This window comes from Nannospalax galili, unplaced genomic scaffold (genome assembly GCF_000622305.1).
Source record: "Nannospalax galili isolate Female #2095 unplaced genomic scaffold, S.galili_v1.0 scaffold453, whole genome shotgun sequence".
NCBI classification, from domain to species: domain Eukaryota; kingdom Metazoa; phylum Chordata; class Mammalia; order Rodentia; family Spalacidae; genus Nannospalax; species Nannospalax galili.
In genome coordinates, this window is record NW_008334081.1 from 1,795,106 (window position 1) to 1,814,904 (window position 19,799).

General features: G+C 50.6%; 1 protein-coding gene across 6 annotated transcripts in view; it reads right to left on the minus strand.

The window, feature by feature from the left end:
• The window catches only part of Ankmy1 (ankyrin repeat and MYND domain containing 1), a 49,209-nt gene that overhangs the window by 13,167 nt on the left and 16,243 nt on the right, over window positions 1-19,799 (minus strand). For 4 of the 6 annotated variants that reach the window (XM_029561639.1, XM_029561636.1, XM_029561637.1 and 1 more), the window contains 8 exons: window positions 13,540-14,012; window positions 11,563-11,779; window positions 11,049-11,207; window positions 9,702-10,150; window positions 8,939-9,110; window positions 3,414-3,554; window positions 2,597-2,737; window positions 693-800 (listed from right to left, as the gene is read on the minus strand). In XM_029561639.1, coding sequence (XP_029417499.1) covers window positions 693-800; window positions 2,597-2,737; window positions 3,414-3,554; window positions 8,939-9,110; window positions 9,702-10,150; window positions 11,049-11,207; window positions 11,563-11,779; window positions 13,540-14,012 — 1,860 coding nt within the window. The remainder of the gene's footprint in view (window positions 1-692; window positions 801-2,596; window positions 2,738-3,413; window positions 3,555-8,938; window positions 9,111-9,701; window positions 10,151-11,048; window positions 11,208-11,562; window positions 11,780-13,539; window positions 14,013-19,799) is intronic. The other 2 variants (XM_029561640.1, XM_029561641.1) reach the window with 2 other exon arrangements.

A 19,799-nucleotide genomic window follows, 5' to 3' on the forward strand; every position in this document is an offset into this window, starting at 1 on the left:
GGTGGCGGGTGGATGGATGGATGGATGGATGGGTGGTGGGTGGATGGATGGATGGATGGGTGGGTGAGTGGATGGATGGGTGGGTGAGTGGATGGGTAGATGGATGGGTGGGTGAGTGGATGGATGGATGGGGGATGGATGATGGGGGATAGATGGATGGATGGATGGATGGATGGATGGGTGGGTGGGTGGATGGATGGATGGATGGAAGGATGGATGGATGGGTGGATGGATGGGTGGATGGGAAGATGGGTGGATGGATGGACGGGTGGGTTGGTGGACGGATGGATGGGTAGTTGGATGGACTGGGTGGGTGAGTGGATGGATGGATGGATGGATGGATGGATGGATGGATGGACGGATGGGTTAGTGGATGGATGGATGGATGGATGGGTGGATGGATGGATGGATGGATGGATGGGTGGGTGAGTGGATGGATGGGTGGGTGGGTGAGTGGGTAAGTGGTGGGTGGAAACAGGCTGAATGGCTACGTGGCTGGATTGGCAGGTGGGTGGCGGAATGGGTTGGTAACTGGGAGGTTGAGCAGATAAACAGATAGAAAAGTGGACAAATGGCCAACAACAGCAAACCCAGTGGCTGATGAGGGCCTGGTCAGTGGAGGGAGCAGCAGCACAGGCACTGAGTGTGTGGTTGCAAGGGTACATAGGAGCTAAGCATGCAGGCATGCTCACCAGGTCATTCCCACTGGCAATGGACAGAGAGAGTGGGGAGTGACCGCTCCACAGCATGTTGGGATTTGCTCTGTGGGAGAGAAGGAGCTGGACTACGTCCCTGGCACACTGTGGGGAGAAAGGTAGACCAGGTGAAGTAGGAGCACTCTGGAGGAGCCCTACATAGACACCAATAACCCAGAGTGCCACAAAGCCAAGCATCATTCAGCTGTCCACCCCTCATGCCAGCACCACCTGAGCAGACACTCCAAACAGGGACCCAGAGGCAGGGGAGACGGGGCCCCTCAAACACATCCAAAGAGTCCGCATTTCCGGGTAGAAAACAGGAAGGGCACTGATGGATAAAACTGGATGGAAATGGGTTTTCAAAGGACAGAAGACAGCGAGGGTCACATGACCACACTGAAGGCCCTGACCCTTGGCGGGGTGCCTGAGGGATGTTCCTTTCCCTGGGCCTACATGTAAACCTCTTTCCACAAGACTGTCCGTGGTCTGATCTACAGACCCTCTGTCCCCCACCGCAGTGTGGGGCCGTCTCTCCAGCTGCCCCACTGGACTCTGTTGATACCACACTCTCAGGCTACAGCAAAAGATGGGGACCAGTCTCTCTCCCCTGCTCCTTTCGTGGAGCCTCAGTGACTAGGCCAATGTGATGCCAGAAGTCTGCTGAGGGGCTCTTGGGAAAGCTTCTCCATGTTCCTCTGCCTACTGGAATGTAGGTGTGATGGCTGACTGCTGCAGCCATACCGTCACCACTGATCTCCCCTTGATGTAATTTTAGTGTCTTCTATTTTCCCAAAACATTTCTAAATCTGAAATCTGTACACAAGCGGAAAGTGAGTGTTCAAGCTCTCACCTACTGACCCAGGCCTTGGTTAGCCTGACTTCTTAGAGCCTCCCTGTCCCTGTTCTTAACAGTTCACAGCACCCCTCTAGTGGTTCTGGTCAGGCCAGTGAGACTCTGGGTCCACTCCTTCTCCTCTGTCCTCTGAGGGGGTTCTGACATGATGGGCCAGTCGCTACAGTCCACTGTCTGCCCAACCCAGCACCACACTGTGAGCCTCTGCTTGTACCCTGGGAACTCCCCCACAGCCTCACACTTGAGGACTTCCACCCTGAGCAGACATCCTGCTCTGTCCTGAGCCAGGGTCATTATATGATCTCATAGGGGTGAACTGAGGCTCCATTTCCTCTGTGCTCTGTGACCATTTGGAACAGGCTTAGCAGGTCCAAGCCTCCCAATTCATCCACCTGTGCATTCAGCCTTCTCTGAGCAGTTCCCACACCAGCCTTCTGAGAATAAATCCCAAGGCAGATGGGAGCCAGTGACTGCAGGACCAGGGGACACAGGCAGCCAAAGTGTGGGGATGACCGAGGGGGTTGGGAGCCCCTAGATCCCAAGCACGTCTGACCAAGTACAAAACTGATTTCACATGGCAGTCTGGGCCCAGAAAGCTGTGTGTCCACATGTGGTCCATAGTTCTTCAGTGCATGCGTGCACATGAGCCTCTGAAGTGGTCTACTCCAAAATGAGGTATTCCAAAACCACTAGGGAAACTTCTGGGTCCCCAGCCTGGACACAGCAGCCAGGACTCACAGTGAGGGGCCAGCAAGGCAGGGGTGCCCACTCCCACCAGAGTCACATTCTCCTGCCACATACATGCCACAGAGACACACAGGTGCCCAGTGCAGCACCCACATACATATACACACATGATGTACACTCCTGACTTACAGGGGCAAGCTTACAGATAGATACGCATGCATCTCCAGTGGCAGCCCTAAGGGTTTGGGGCCTCAGCCGTCCCCCTTCCCCACAGCCACACTCGGCCCCAGCAGCCCAGGCAACCCAGCAGGCCCAGGGCCCCAGCAGCCCAGCCAACCCAGCAGGCCCTGTGGCCCACCTTCTTGTTATCCTCTCGTTCACAGGCCACATGCAGAGCCGTCCTTCCACCCTCCTCGGGGAGGTATATGTACTTGGTATAGTAGCTGCTGGGTGGGCCCGGCTCATTGTTGAGCTTCAGGCTAGAAGGCGGCAGGTCAATCTGTGTGTAAATGCAAGACTTGAGACAGGCCATCCCCTAGCGCCCACCTGCCAATCAGAGCCAGCCACGAGTTCCTCACCACTGAGCCTGGATGCAGCAGCTTCTTACCCACGCTAGAGCTCTAGGGATTCTTCCTACAGAGCTCAGGACACGCCTGGCCGCCAAAGTCCTCCCTGAGGCCACTCTGACTCTCAGAACATCCTCCCAAGTGCTGGCATGCTAGGAAGGCATTCTACCAACCAACTAAGCCCATCCTCAGCTATTTTTATTTGTTTGTTTGTTTGTTTATGTTTATTTTAAACAGACTCTCACTATATAGCCCTAGCTGGATGAGAACTTGATATGTAGACCAAGCTGCCCTTGAGCTCACAGAGCTCTGCCTGCCTCTTCCTCCCAAATACTCGCATTAAAGGTGTGTGCTACCATGCCCAGCTATAGCTCCAGCCCTTAATTATTTTTGTCCTTGAGTCTCACAAGTGTGCCAGCCATGCCTGCTGTGCTTCCTCCTGTGGCCAGTGGTAAATACCTGATCAACCCGGCCTCCTGCCCACGCCAGGAGGGGCCCTGGCCAACTCAGCCAAGCCAAGGAACACAGTGAACAGAGTATGCAGGTGTGTCCCCTCTCCCCCCACCACCACAGGTGCAGCTGCAGCTGCTGGTCCAGAGAGAATCACACCTTGCCAGCTTTGTACACATCATCCTGGTCGGCTGCCCTGGCGTCCACATCGGTGACTGCGTGAAGGAGCAGCTCTGTGATCCTGACGCCCTCCTCCCCGGGAAGGGAGGCTGCAATGTGAAGCGGGGTTAGGGACCGCAGCTGCAGAGGAAGTGCAGTGGGGGCCAGTGAGGGCCAGGCTGGTGTCTGAGGCCAGGGACCTCGCTGCCTGGATGGGTGAGAGGATCCACACCTCACCACAGTCATCTCAGGTTACAAGAGCACCATCTCTTTCTCACCAACCCCCACGGTGCAGGACCAGGAGGCCCACAGGCAGAGGTAGAATGGCCTGGAAACTCTCAATCTGCCACCCACAGGTGTCCAGGGCCCCACGTGTGAAAGCTGGGCCTGAACCAGCTTGACTTAAAGCCATATGTCTGACACCTCCTTCTAGGAAAAGTACCTTTCTGTCCCTGCCTGTCTGGGGTCACATGTCACCACCCTGATAGCCACTTAGCTCCTGACCAGCCTTCTAACTCACCCTCAGCAGCAACCCTCTGCCCATTAATCCCTGAGGCCAGCAGCTCAGAGATGGTCACAGAGAACCCAGCCCTCAGAGTGAATACCATCAAGGAAGAGTGTGACCAGAGCATGTAGTTGGCCACAGTGAAGTGGACACAACACACCTGCCCCCAGCCCAGTCCCCTCAAGTATGATCCTGCTCAAACAAGAAGGTGTCCCAGGAGAAAAGCACCTGGAGACCCGCCCCCCCGAATGCTGGATGAAGAAAGAGCCCACAGAGGGGGATGTGGCAGGGAAATAAGCAAAGAGCCACACCATGTGCCCTGCTGGGAAGGTGGAGAGGTAGCACTGGCTTGGCACGGTGCCAGGTCTGATGCAGCCTCCCATAGCTGCTGACCCAGGCATGGAGTAGGCACAGGCAGAGAGGAGCCCTGCCTCACCACACAGCCAACACCCACAGCTGAGACCAGCAGCAGCATGCAGCCAACAACCACCTAACACACCAGAGGTTAAGGGCCATCGATGGTGGTGCACACAAGTGAACAGTGAGTGCAGCAATGCCTGTGGTTTCACACCGTATGGCTTGCATCATCAGAAAGGCCAGGGGGCATCACATCCATGCCAAGTGCAGTTCTCAAACTTCTCAAACCTAGCCATAGCAAAAACAACAATTAAGGCAAATGGCAGATGGACACAGCTGAAGAGTAAATCAGGAGATGGGGCCAGGGAGCCGCCCAAAAGTGACAGTACAAAACCCAGAAACTAGCCAGATGTGGTACAGGAGACAGAGGCAGGCACATCTCTGTGAGTTCAAGGCCAGCCTAGTCTACATAGTGAGTTCCAGGCGAGCTAGGGCTACAAGGAGACCCTGTCTCCCCCCACCCAAAAAAACAAAAAAAAAAAATATCCAGAAACTATGCCTCCCCACCAGTACCAATTAAGGAAACATAAGAGAGTCATTGGAGAACCCAGGACAGCCAAGAGGATCATGGAAGGAAGTGTTCACGAATGAGCCATGGCAAGTCCCACGCTCCCAAACAGGAAGACCAGCTTCAGAGAGAAGCTGGGATCTCTAACAGTCAGACCACCTCACATTAGATGACAGCAGAACACGCCTCCCCAGTCCTCAAAAAGGGCTGGGATGTGGCTCTTGTTGGTGGACTGCCTGTCTAGCATGCACGAAGCCCTGGGCTCCATCCCCAGCACTATGTAAACTGGGCATCCTGGTGTGTGCCTGTAGTCCCAGGACTGAGGAAGTGGAAGCAGGAGAGTCAAAATTCAGTCATCCTCAACTCCACAGAGAATTCAAACCCTGTCTCCAGACAAAAAGAAGGTCTCCAAAGACAATTCTGAACCCAGAATGCTGCACCCAGTTGCCCTGTTACTTAGCATAAATGACAGCAACAGCGTTCCTAGCAACATGAGGACTCTATTTTGCTGCACAAGCTCTGCTGAAGGACTAAATCAGGACATGCTGAGCACACAGGAATCCATGAGGGACTTACACGGAGCAAAATTCAATGCCCAGCAAAATCCCTAAAACATATTGTCAGATCCAGACAGGGTTATGCTGGCAGCCGACATGCTGGAAATGCAGCGGCGTGGAGCAGAGGTGGCAGAGGGCAGGGACCAAGGCTCCCAGCCTCACTTTGAGAGCGTTCTCTCATGTGCGTTGTTCTCTGCCCACATGCAGTAAGGACATTCTATCCCCAGATGCCCAACCCCACCTCACTCCAGGTGCCCTCCTTAGGAAAATGAGGAAAATGAGCAAAGATACACTCTGCTCACACTGCTGATATCAACATTCATATTCAGCAGTGTTTGAAATCCCGGCCAGGCTACATAACACTGTGTGCCGCACAGTGAAGCAATCTCCATACCCCCAAATGGGTCGTGTTTGGGCATTCCACAGAGTTGAAAATGGGAGTGTCCCCCAGAGACCCAGGTGTTAAAGGCTTGGTCCCCACTGCTAGGAGGTGTTGGCACCTTAGAGGGATGGGACCTAGTGGCAAGTCTGAGGCCATGTGGGGCATGTCCTGGAAGGGGATAGCAAAACCCCAGCCCACCCTCTTTCCTTCTTGCATCTGGCTCAGGATGTGAGCACTTTGCTCCCCATGTTCCTACCATGACAACAGGCTCAAAGCATTGAGGCTGTCCAGTTCTGCAGTGCAATCTCCAAACCCATGAACTCAATAAGCCTTTTTACGTTACAAATTGACTGCCTTGGGGATGTTGTTATAATACCTGAAGTGAGCTGGATGTGGTGGCACATGCCTTTAAACCCAGCACTCAGGAGACAGAGGCAGGCAGATCTCTGTGAAACTGAGGTCATCCTGGTCTACATAATGAGTTCCAGGTCAGCTGGGGGTACAGGAGACCCTGTCTCAAAAGAACAAAAATTACCTGAGGTGACTAACACAGTGGATACATGTTAAACCTTACCACCAACATAAGGAATGCAAAACTGAACCGATGAGCTGTCACTTTCCACCCAGGAGAGCACTGGCTATATGTTGAGGGGATGGGAAACGGTGGGCTCCTGCCATGCTAGGGCCTGGAAAGGGAATAAAATCTTATGAGGCCCAACTGCAGCCACACGGTGAGCAAGACCATCATGGGGAGCTTAGTCTCTTAGTAGTGGTTGCACAGTGGCACAGAAATCAGTTTATTCACAGCACTTCATCCCAGCCCAGATGCAAAGAGCTGAGCATGGTGGTGCACACTGATAATCCCAGCACTGGGGAGGTGGAGACAGATGATCAGGAGTCCAAGATCATCCTCAAATATGAAGCTAGACTAGGCTACACAAGACCCTGCCCTCCAAAAAAAAATCAAAGATTGAAGTTACTGTTTTACTATAACCTCCTCAACTAGGTGTGGTGCTACATGACTATGATCCCAGCTACTTGGGAGACTGAGGCAGGAAGATCACAAGTTCAAGGCCAGTTTCTACTCTACAGCCAGTTCAAGGCCAGCTTGGGCTACATGAGACTCTGTCTCAACAATAACAAAAAATAATTTAAAGAAATAAGGTGCAGAACAGTATGTGTAGCATGAAGCCATCCAGGGAGGAGGCAGGCACCCAGAGCCTCACTAGGCCCCAGGCACCTCACTGTAGGCCTGTGGGGTTTCAAGTTTGGAGCAAACTAATCTAACCACTTGAACTAACATGAAGAGGCTTTTAACTTTTACTTCTCCAACTGTATGTGACTGTTCATGCTCTAAGACACTGATATGGTTGAGCTACAATGAGGTGATATTCCTCACCCTGTCTTATAGGGCAGTCCAACAACGGGAGTCAGGTCAGACAGGACTGTGAAAAAAGCCCAGCCTCATTCTGACCTTCTCTCTAAGGCACAATGGTTGGGTGACTTCCAGGGCCTTGGGGAGTTGAGGTGGCCTGGGTTCTGTGCCTGAGAAAGGGGCTTCCAGAGCTGTGGGGGGGGGGAGGTGTTACCTGGAAGTGTCCTCTGACCACCATGCTGGCAAGCTATAATCACACCTCCTTCCCACACGTAGAAAGGAGTCAAGGGGGGAGTTTGTTACCCCTCCCACCCAATCAGTCCACCTTAGCTGCATTGGGGGTGGCGGTAAGGATATATAAGCCAAGAATGCTATGAGGTACCTCTTGCCATTCTGTGCGGCTGTTGGGAAGTTACAGGATATATGTTTGAGTGTGGACTTTCCAGTGCAGCTGTAAATGGGGGGCACCCACTCTTCCGTAAGTAAACCCCCACCCTATGCTCTGTTAGCAAGCCCAATAAATTCGTCAGGATTTTCCAAATGGCAGTTTTGGAGAATCTTGCCTCGGGTTGTCGTAAGGACAGTGGGAGGAGGGAACTGGACGCCACATGCACCTCCCGGCAGTGATTTTTAGTAAAGGAGGGCAGCGAAGACCAGGCAGGGCTGGAGAGTGTCTACTGCTCAGGTGGCCTGGGTATAAATGAGGTTTAAACAAGCTGAACCGCCTAAAGTCAGGAGTCCACCAGGAAGCTCAATGACAGCTTCCAGTATATTTTCTCCAAGAATCAAGCCTGCACTCAGGTTCATGTATTCAAGGGCAAAGTGTCCTTCAAACAAGTTTCCTGAGGGGGGCCTGGCTCAGAATGGGAAGAAGCCTGGCAGCACTGGCCAGGAGACGTAGAGGGGCTGGAGATGGCTCAGCAGCTAAAAGCACTTGGTGCTCTCTAGCCGGCCGTGGTGGCGCACACCTTTAATCCCAGCACTCGGGAGGCAGAGGCAGGCAGATCTCTGTGAGTTCATGGCTAGGCTGGTCTACAAAGGGAGTTCCAGGCCAGCTGGGGGTATAGAGAGACCCTGTCTCCAAAAAAAAACAAAAAAAAAAAAGGGTCTTGGTGCTCTCTCAAAAAGAGTTCAGTTCCCAGCACCCACAGCAGGAGGCTTACAGCCACCTGTAACTCCAGCTCCATGGGATCCAACGATGTCTTCTGGCCTCTCTAGTCACCTGTATGCATACGGGGTACACACCACTACACACATGCGAGTGTATACACATACACACACACACAAATTTTTTTTTTTTTTTTTACTTTTAGATACATGTGCAGGAAATTGAGGTTTGTTTTTTGCTGGTTGGATTTGCTGGGCTAGAAGGTTTCAAGCCCAAATATTTTGCTTTGCTGTCTCTCCATGAAGCTAACACCCCTGGTGAAAGAAGATGGATTGGATCTGACCCTCCTCTCCCCTCCATTCAGCAAGTTCTTAATCCTACGGCTTCTTCAAACAGAGGGAAGGAAGGAAATATGTGAGCAAACTGCACACGTGACAGAGCGCTGAGAGACATCGCTTCTACATGGTACCTGCCGACACCTGAGACTGCAGCAGCGAGCCTCCTTCCTCCAACACTGGCACCAACACCTCACACACCAGGCATTTTCTGGCAGGGTGAATCAGCTCCACTGACAGCCCTGAGGAGCTACAGGCTTGAGTGAAGACGGATCTAGGGGTCTGTACATATCCCACGCCCACATCACTGGAGAGGCCCGCTGACTGTGGGCGCCTACCTGTGGTGGATACTGGATGTCAGTTCGGGCCCCGCTGTCCAACAACAGCCTCACCCCATCCACATCCCCAGCCTTCACAGCAAAGAACAGGGCCTGCATGGGCACGCTGCACAGGTTGGGGTCAGCACCACGACGCAGCAGCAACTTGATGGTCAACCAGCGGTTTCTGCGTCTGTAGGAACCAGCAGCATGAGGTCATGGGATGGAGGGAAGGTTCAGGGTGGTTGCCACACCTGGGTCCAGGCTAGGATTCCCTGCATAGGGCAGGGCAGATGTTCCCTGGGTGGAGGACACTCCACAAGGACTGCTGACAACATAAACACCCCGAGCCCCTACATCCAGTCTTTCCTGAAAACACCCAAGATCAGTACTTCCAAAGCCAACTCCAGCTGTGTCCCTGCAGGGCTTGAGCCCAGCGTGAGTCACTTAACCTTGCTGGGGTCCCCTCTGAGATGGCAGGCCAGCCCCTCCTGGGGGAGATGCCAGACAGTGAGGTTTAACACTGACTCCCATGGTGGCAAGAGGTCCAGTGCACCACACACACCACACACTGCCCAAATGTTGAGAATGTACCTCTTCCATGGTGCCTTTGGCAGGCTTCCTGGGAGTGGGTGCCCTGTCTCACAGATGCCCAGACAACAGAACACCACCTCTACAAAAACCTCCTCATGGTGGTGCAGGGCAATGATGGGCACCCACTGAGCACACAGACGCAGCCGTGGGAGCAACCTTCTGCCCCGGCCATAGAGTACCAGTGACTTACTCAGCCATAGACTGTGCCATTTTCCGCATGGTCCCTTTGTCTGCAGAGGAGGCTTTCAGTGAGCTGTAGGCTTGGGCACTCTTCTCCAAGATGTCCTTGGAGATATGGATGGAGTAGTTGTGCAAACACATGGTGGACTCAAAGTTTGTCTCCATGCTGTACAGGGTGCTGGCATCCAGATTTTCTGCCACGTTCTCCGACTCTTTCTCAGGATTGCTACTGGCACCCTTTCCTGAGATGTCCTGCCTGTGAGAGGTGCTCCTCCCAATGGCAGACTCCCGGGACTTCACAGTGCTTGGGGCTAGGCCATCACCCAGGCTGCTTGGGTAGCACATCGGCAACATATGCCCCTCACTGCCTGGCATAGGAATAGTCACCCCAAAGAGATGGTCCATGACTGGCTCCCCAGACAATGAAATTTTGGAGGTGACTGGGAATTTGGGAGGTTCCTGTAGCAAGCACCAAAAAGAGCCTCATTAGAGGAAGGAACTGAAGTGTCCTGCTCCACAGTGGCCCAGAGTGGTGGCCTGGGGACTCTTTCACAGCCCACACACGTTAGTAGGGGCAGGGACACCTCTGAAGCCACACCCAAAACTGGAGGGTGAACAGCCACTGCATAAGACTCAGAGCACCACCTGTGGCTCCTGAGCCCACAAAACATGGCCTGTCTAGACCTAAGCCATGCTGTACACACCAAGGATGACCTACTGGTAAGACATCTCACTTGCACACTTCATACCAATTACACACTGAGTATTGTATTGTATTAGCTTTATAGTATTGTGTGTTGGCTGCATGGGATGCTTTATGCAAAATAAAATACATCATTAAAATTAATTTCACCTGTTTTACTTAATGCAGTTACTCAAAAAATTCTAATTATACACATAGCTCACATTTCAGCTTAAATCATGTTTCTGCCAAGTGGCACTACGCCCCGCCCCCCATCTTCCGTTAACAGCCACGGTTCTCAAAGAACAGCACCTGGGCCAGTGGTTTCATCACCAGAAACTTGTTGGAAATGCAGGTTCTCTGGCCCTGCCATGGGTACACTGCCATGGATGCCACCTTTTCCAGCGTGCTATGAAAGGGACAGGTCTCAGGACCCCAAACTGGTATGCATGAGGCTCATAGGGAGCACATTTCCATTGGTACCTGTGACCTGGAGCTCAGGACGCCTGAGGGAGTTCCCAGGCTCTGCCCTTCTGACCCTTCCCCACTGGCCTTGTCTTACCGTTTACCATTTTTGAGACTGGTTCACATTGCAGGGAGGTGGCTGTAGATGCTCAGGTAGAGACAAGGGATGGGTGGTAGATGGTGGGGGTGTGGTGGCCAACAGGGACTTACCTGGGGTATGGTCCTCTCAGCAACATTGGGTTGGAAGGATTTGCTGGGGTAGTAATTAAGGAAGCACATGATGAGCGGTGTAAGGCCCTCGTCAGAGCACTTGTTCACGTCAGCCCCAAAATCCAGGAGGAGGTTGACAATGTCATGGTGAGAATGCACCTAGAGAGAGACAAGCCAGACTCATGACGATAGTGGCTGGCCCTCTGTAGGGCATGAGGAGGACTGCCTGATGCCCAAGCTGGCCTTTATAAGGCTGCACTGTGGCAGGACACACGGCACTCATGCTTGGCCTTGGTGAGGAGACTGTCAAGTGTGTGGAGGAGTGGGTGGGACATGCCCAGCCCTCTTCCATTTGGCCTTGCATGTCACACTTGGGTGAATGGGTTTGTGCTGACCACCAAGGAGCAGGTGCAGACCCGTCAGCACTCGTCAGACTCCCACCATGAGAGTAAGCTGCAAGAGAGCTGGGCAGCCAGGGTTGCTGTGGCAGCCTCCAGGTGGGGGAGGGACTTACAGCAGCTGCAGCAAGCACCGTGTAGCCCTTTGAGTCAGCCACGTCAGCATAGGCAAGGTTGTCCCTCAGGATTCCATAAACACAGTCGTAGTCTCCTTCCTCAGCCTTCAGGATCATCTCCTTGGAAAGCTGCTCCTTGGGGCCACTGGGCCCAAAGCTGCTTCGGTTCCCCTCCAGAATGGCTGGTATGTTCCATCTGGTGTGAGCCCTTTTGTTCCTGGTAACACAGCAGGCATCAGTGGCAACAGACCAGGTTCTGGTTCACCCAACACCTTGTGCAAGAAAAAGCCCAAGGGGAGCCACCTCCCTCCAGCCCTCACTCTCCTCTCACCTCAGTGGTCCATATGACCTGGGGCCCTCTACTCCCTCAGCAGTTCACTCCTTCAGCACCCTGAGCCCTGAGCTGCGCTGCCAGCCAGTCAACAATCAGTACAGAGCACCCAGAGAAGGAGACCTGTTTGCTCAGAGGTGAAGTGCTCAGGTTAAGTGCTGACCCAGCAAGGGGTCATGTCTGATTCCTCTGGATCACTCTGAGTCTGTTGGGAAACATACTCTCAACAGCAGGGCCATGGTGGGTAGAAGGTTGGCATGCACATTCTTCCACTGCTGGGACTGAGCACCTACATCCTAACTTTTGTTCACTTGCTTTTTTGTCTGAATAAAGAATATGTATGTCCCACGTGCCAGTCACCACACAACGTTGAAGTTTCCTGTGTGCACAATTTTTCACAACTAAGGGCCCATGAATTTTATGTTCCCAACAGCTATCAATGATTATGAGCTCATGTTTTCAAATAGATGGGTGGTTGAGCGGATAGATGGATGGATGGATGGATGGATGGATGGATGGATGGATGGATTGGTGGGCAGATAGATAGGTGGGTTTGTGGGTTGGTGGATAGATGGATGGGTGGGTGTATGGGTAGTTGGATAGATAGCTGCAAGGGTAGATGCATAGATGAATGGACGGAGAGATGATGAGTGGCTGCTTGGGCAGATGGATGGATGGAGCGATGATGGGTGGGTGAGTGGATAGATGGATGATGGAATGGATAAATGGGTGGGTGGGTAGGTAGATAGATGGAAGGATGGGTGCACAGATGAATGGATGTATGGATGAATGGAGTGAGTGGGTGGAAAGTAGCCACTGTGCTCATAAAATGCACTCTAAACTGTTCGGTGATAATCTGAGGGTGATGTTTAAGGATGTGAGAGGAGAGAAAGGTTCTTGAGCACTTTAACTTTGAATGGCTAAGTAGTTTTCCTCAAGTGAGTGCTGACTTTCCTGGGGCTGTGTGTATGGATGGGATCTCCAGAGACCATAGAACAGCCATGTTCTGATGGCTGTCCTTAGAGAGGTCAAAAGTCTAATCAGTTTGCCAGTCCCACTCCTGCCCCGCATCCTACCCTTGACTCTCTGCCAGACCCCTCATTAACAAAGAATAATACTAACAACCCCTTCTGTCATGTTGGTTTGTGCAGGGGCTTGACCTACAGAGCCTCTAATGGCAGGTGGGAACCTGGGCTCAGGGTGCATGAGCTCTGACCAACAGAACAGGGACTGCACACAGGTCCAATATGCCAAGACTTGCCCTCAGGTCTCTGCTCAGGGTTTATCCTGAGTCACATTCCCTTCAGGGTTCCACACCAGTTCTGGGACTACCATGGCTGCCCACTCATCACACCACTCCCAGCCACATCTCTCCTAGAAAGTATGCAAGTGGGACCCTAGAGTCCTGTTCCCCTTCATGGACATAGATGCCTCACAACTCTGCCTGGCTCCCTGCACTCAGGGCATCCATCTGGCCTAACAGCACAGTGGGAACTGTTGGAATCACTGAAGCATGAGCTTCACATTCACGTTCATCTGATGAGCAATGCTGAGTGGTTCCCAGGCCCTTAGCAGCGGCCCAGCGCTAGAGGACATCAGACTCTGCCAGAGAGGGGACGGGATGGAGAAAGGGGCAGACTGATCACCTGAACTTATAAGTTTGCTTCTGGATTTTGATCAACAGAGGAGTCTCATTTGTTATGAACCAGGGTTCTCCATCCTCAATGAATGGGGGGATCTCATTCATGAAGATGCGGGCATCCAGCTCTTTGCGCAGGGAGCCTGTCATGGGGAGGTGGCTGTTGTTAGTCGAGTAAATGTGCATCTCCGGAGGCAGTGTTAGGTCATCGTTCAGGAGAAACTTCTTATAATCATAGGAGAAGGGGTCCTGCTCCTCAGGTGGGCCCCATTCCACCTTCTCCTCATCTGAGAGGCTGATTCTCTCCCGAGAGTCCGTGAGGAAGGCTGAGAACTCTGGGTAGTTCAGCAGGGAGAAGCTTTTGGGAGCCTCCGTCCCCAGCTTAAGCAGGTGCTCACGGAACCATAGCCCGACATCCTGACTGCCATCAGAGTAAGTCTCAATGCCCGGCCCGAACCGTTGGTCTGCTTTATACAATCCCTGAAAGGGAAACCCACAGGCCAAGACAGACACTCAGCTGTACTTTGCACTTAGTGGCCAGTTTCATAAAATCAACAGAAGAAAATGTATTCCTAAGAAACATACTCATTTACTCAACCTACACTGAGTTGTGAGGGGTGCCGGGCACTGGGGCCGAGCCGGACCAGCTCTCTCAGACAGCACACAGATACATGGAGAGGATGCTGCAGAATGCTGGAGGGCAAAGCAGCCTCCCTCGGGTGAGGACATGACCAGGGGCTGCAAGCTGAAGCCATGGAAAACATACACAGGTGGGTTCCTTCCCAAGAGACTCCTGAAACCGTCAAGTTAGCTGGGAGGTTGGCATTTTCACCAAGAGCCTCTGTGCTCACAGGGCAAGGGAGCTACTGCCCCTGTAAAATCACTCTAAGTGAACCTTCAAAGTTTGTTGTTTGTTTGTTTGTTTGTTTGTTTCAGACAAGACCCTCAGAGAAGCTTACCAGGTTGCTCATTATGATACCAAACTCCCCTCAGAGGGCATGGGTCTGCCATTTTCTGGACAGCTGGCATATGACCTGGAGCTGAGCAAGTGCGGAGACACACCCACCTCCAGTCTCCCATATAACCCCCCAACTTTGTTTGGGGAGAAACAGCCTTCAAGAGGCTCTCCCATGCACTCCTCACAAACCTCTCTTCATTCTAACCACCTGGTTGTGCTCATTGGCTCTGCGTTCACCAAGAGATGAACCCACTGGTCTGGTCACACTAACAGTGTAGGCCCAGCTCAGGCACCCCAGCAGACCAGAATAGGACGTGTTGGTGGAGGTGAAGACAACCCATCAGAGTGTAGACCAAGAAAGATAGAGGAGAAGGAGGACAAGGAGGAGGAAGAGGAGGAGGATGAAGAGGAGGAAGAGGAGGAGGATGAGGAAGAGGAGGAGGAGGAAGGGGAGGAGGATGAGGAAGAGGAAGAGGAGGAAGGGGAGGAGAAGAACGAGGAATAGGAGGAGGAGGAAGGGGAGGAGGAGGAAGAGGAGGAGGATGAAGAGGAGGAGGAAGAGGAGGAAGAGGAGGAGGAAGAGGAGGAGGAGGAAGAGGAGGAGGAAGAGGGCTGGTACTTGCTTCCCCAGACCCCAAGAGAGAACATAAGTTCTAGGCTTTCCAGAGCTTCCATCACCACCCCTTTGAATATGCAGAGAAGAAAATGTCTTGCACAAAAAAACAATGAATAGCTGTCCAGTGTGGGCACAGAGGACGTGCAGCTTACTGCCTATAGCGCCTGCAGCCTGACAGAAGTGGGTGATGAGCAGGTTAAGGGCAGTAAGGGTGGGTTGGGAGACAGGTTTCCAGAAGACCCTGCAAGGAGCTAAGGCAGTGAGGGGTTGGGGGAACCACGGGCAGAAGTGAGAGGTGAGATGGCCCAGGGGCAGGCACCAGGTAGTCTACAGGCCTTGTGGGCCTAGCAGGGATGTGGGGCATCCTCATCTGGAAAGTTGGAGAGATGGTCCCTTAGGTGAGGGCTGCAAGAGCAAGCGGCCCAGGGAAAAAAACTGGGGGCCCACCAAGACGAGGAGTCAGCATGCAGGAGGCCAGCCATGGAAGAGCAGCTGCCACTCTGCATGGCACCATGCGTGTGCTCATGACCCAGCAGCTCTATTCATAGGGCACATCCCAAGAAGATAATCCAAATGTCTGCAAAGTCACAACCACAGACGATTCTGCATAACAAAACAGGCCTGTACTCCTAGAACTCTAGAGGCACAGGCAGGATTGCAAATTCAAGGCCAAGCTGGGCTACAGAGTAAGTTCAAGGTTAGCCTGAGCTGTTTAGTGAGGCCCTCTCTCAAAACAAAAGCTAAAAAGACAGCTAGAGGTGTAGCTCATTGGCATAGTACTTGCCTAGCATACAGAAGTCCCTAGGGGTGGGTGGGTTTGTTTGATTTTTGGGTGGGTTGGTTGTTTTGAGACAGTATCTCACTACAGCCCTAGCTGACCTGGAACTCAATATATAGACAAGGCTAGCCTTAAAATCACAGAGGTCTGCCTGCCTCTGCCTCCTGAGTGCTGATATTAAAGGCTGTAACACTATGCCTGGGACAAGCTCCTAGGGTTTAATCCTTAGCACTGGGGGGAGGGGGGAACTAAGATAAAGCTAGTCTTCATTGATCTCCATTGAAGAATGATTAGGAAATGGAGTTGTCATTTTGAAAATTGTAAAGAAATGACTAAAGAGATGGCTTAGCGGTTCAAAGCACTGGCTGCTCTTTCAGAGGACCCACATTCAGTTCCCTGTACCCACATGGCAGCTAACAACCATCCATAACTCCAGTTCAAGTATCTGACACCCTCTTCTGGCTTCTATGGACATTGCACAAATGTGATGTACTTACATACATGCAGGCAAAACACTCATGCACATAAAATAAAAACATACATTCTTTCAAAAACCCTCAAGTTTAAAAAAAAAAGAGAGAGAGAAATGGAAGAGATTTGAGTGTGTATTTTGCCTTCTCTGTACAAACTACAACCAAATAGCTGGTGATGGAATTCAGTGTTTAATTCTGGCACATGGATGCAGGAGGGATAAGAGAACTAGGGTACCATCATTTTGCATCTCCGGGTGAGATCCAGGCTAGACAGTGATCATCAATACTCTCTGCAGAACAACAGAAACAGGGCGTGGTTGCCCTTGCATATAATTCCAGTACTCAGGGAGGCTGAGCCACAGACATGCATGTCCCAGTGTGGCTTCTAATGAAGATGTTAAGGCTAGACCATGGAGGAGCCACAGTCTTTTCGATATATGAAGGGTAACTGCTGGCACCCACATGGGAGGACCACAGAGACAGGCTTGTCCTGGGTTCCCACAAAAGACAAATGTTAACTCAAGGTGGACCACATACCTCAGTGTAAAAACGGAACCCAAAGCCATGGACTTGGAAGGAAGCATGGGTGAAAGTCTTAGTGGTCTTGTGCTATGACTTGCTTATTTATCTTTGTGTGTGTGTGTGTATGTGTGTGTGTGTGTGTATGTGTGTGTGTTGCTGGGGTAGAACTCGGGGTCTCAGGTATGCTAGACAAATGCTGTCCCACAGAGGTACAACCCTAGCCCCAGTCTTAGTAATCCTGGGTTAAGGAAAGATTGCTATTTTTTTAGTATTTATTATTTTTATTTTATGTGTATGAGTGTAATGCCTACATGTAGGTAGGTGCATCCATGTTGTGCAATGCCAGTGGAGATCAGAAGAGGGTGTCAGTTGTTAGCTGCCATGGGTGCTGGGAATCAAACCCGGGTCCTCTGCAAAAGCAGCCAGTTCACTTAACCACTGAGTCATCTCTCCCACCCACCGTTTTGGTTTTTTTTGAGACAGGGTCTCCCTGAGCCCCAAATGACCTGGAATTCAGGTTGGCCTCAGTCTCTGAGATCCACCTGTCTCTGCCTCCTGAGTGCTGGGATTAAAGGCATGTGCCACCACACCCAGCTCAAGATATGTGGGGTTTTCAAAAAAAAAAATTTTTTTTTGGTCTTTTTGAGACAGGGTCTCCCTGTAGCCCCAGCAGTCCTGGAACTCACTATGTAGACCAGGCTGGCCTTGAACTCACAGAGATCCACCTGCCTCTGCCTCCCAAGTGCTGGGATTAATGGTGTGTGCCACCACGCCTGGCCTTATTTATGATTTTTATTTTATGTGTATGAGTGTTATGCCTGCATGTAGGTAAGTGCACCCATGTCATGCAATGCCCACGGAGGACAGAAGAGGCTGTCGGATCCCCTGGAACTGGAGTTACGGACAGTTGTTAGCTGCCATGTGGGTGCTGGGATTCGAACCCAGGTCTTCTGCAAGAACAGTCGGTGTTCTTAACTGCTGAGGCATCTCTCTAGCCTCAAGATATGTTTTTTTAATCAATATAAAAATAGTAAATAACTCAAAAGGGGGAAATGGAATTAACATAATCTAAATTTTTTCTTTTTCAAATCAAAACCCTATTTTTGTAATGTGGGGGAGGGGAGTCCTTAAAAGATAAAAAGTGTCTGACCTTCAAACCAATAATCTGAAAACAAGATGTTGCTTCTAAGGGGGCTAAATTTAATTAAGAACTATTATATGAAATGCACAAAAAGTCAATAAACAATATTAAAAAAAATAAAAAGAATGCCCTCTCAATCCAAACGAAGGCCAGATGGAGACAGGGATTGCTGCACAGCAGGGACAGCACAGCACACATAAGGGAATCGATTTAACCCCAAATACACGTCTACTAACACCAAATGTGCCTGGTCAAAATCAGATGAGGAACCATTAGCCCTATATGTAATTTTAAATGTTCTAGTAGCCACAGTACAGAAAGTCAAAAGTCACGTGAAATTCAATTTTTTAAAAAGACATGGTACCACGTATCTTAGGCTGGCCTCAAACTATGTAGTTGAAGGTGATCTTGCATTTCCAATCCACCTGATCCTACCTCCTGGATTACAGGCATGCACTACCACATCTACTTTATGTGGAGCTGGGAAGGAACCCAGGGCTTTGTGTGTGCTAGGCAAGCAATCTGCCAAATGGGCTGAATCGTTTGCCCTAAGGTGGAATTCATTTCACTATAGTATTTCTATTTAGCTCAATCTTTCCAAAATATTGTTTTAAAATACACCTGATAAGAATAGGAGGTAGGAATTGGCTAGGCAGAGTAAAAAGACCCCAAAGAAAAGTAGCCAGTTTCTCAGCTAAAAGTCAAAATTTCCTTGGGCTCCTTGGCAACATACTCTGTTCCAAAGGCCAAAAATATCAAAAGTATTTGGGAGCTTGTATCTAATACTCAAAAGATTTTAGGATTACTTCTTCAGAGGGGGGAATGTTGGAGTGGCCAAAAGCCCCATAAAAATAAATAAATAAATCGAAAAAGAAAGAACCTGAAAGAGAAAAACAGCAGGAAACAGGTGTTACTAAGAGAGAAATGGATAAAAATGGGGTTATTTATAGGAGTGGAAAGGGAAGGTTATACAGGAACCTTGGGGAGAAAGGGAAAGAAGGAGCTCAAGAGAGGTGGGACCATAGGAGAAGGGTATTACCAAGGGAGAAATGGGAAAAATGGGGGCACTTAACCCAGATTACTATACCCAGCCAAAATGTCTATTATAGTCGAAGGGGAAAGAAAAATCTTCCATGACATAAATAGGATGAAGGAATTCACGTCCACAAAACCAGACCTTCAGAGAGTTATGGAAGCAATACAAAGATCTGAAGAAAGGAACAACTATACCCAAGGGGTTGCGGAAAGAAATTCAGTGAAGGTATAAATGTGGAAAAGTACAGCTATATCAAACAGAAATAAAAATGACAGGATTCAATACCCATCTTTCATTAATAACTTTAAATATTAATGGACTGAACTCCCCAATCAAAACACACAGACTATGTGAATGGATTAAGAAACAAAACCCATCTTTTTGTTGTCTGCAAGAAACTCATCTCACTTTCAAGGACAGACACTACCTTAAGGTGAAAGGATGGGAAAAATATATACCAAGCGAAGGGTACTAAGAAAATAGCAGGCATTGCAATTATACTATCTGACAAAATAAACTTTAAACTAAAACTAATCGGAACAGACAAAGAAGGCCACTTCATTCTGATCAAAGAAACAATGAATTAAGAGATATTACAATCATGAACACATATTCACCAAACTCTGGTGCACCCAACTTCATAAAATCAGTACTACAGGACTTTACGACCCAGATTAATCCCAACTCATTAATAGTGAGGGACTTCAATACCCCACTGTCTCCATTAGATAGATCAACAGGGC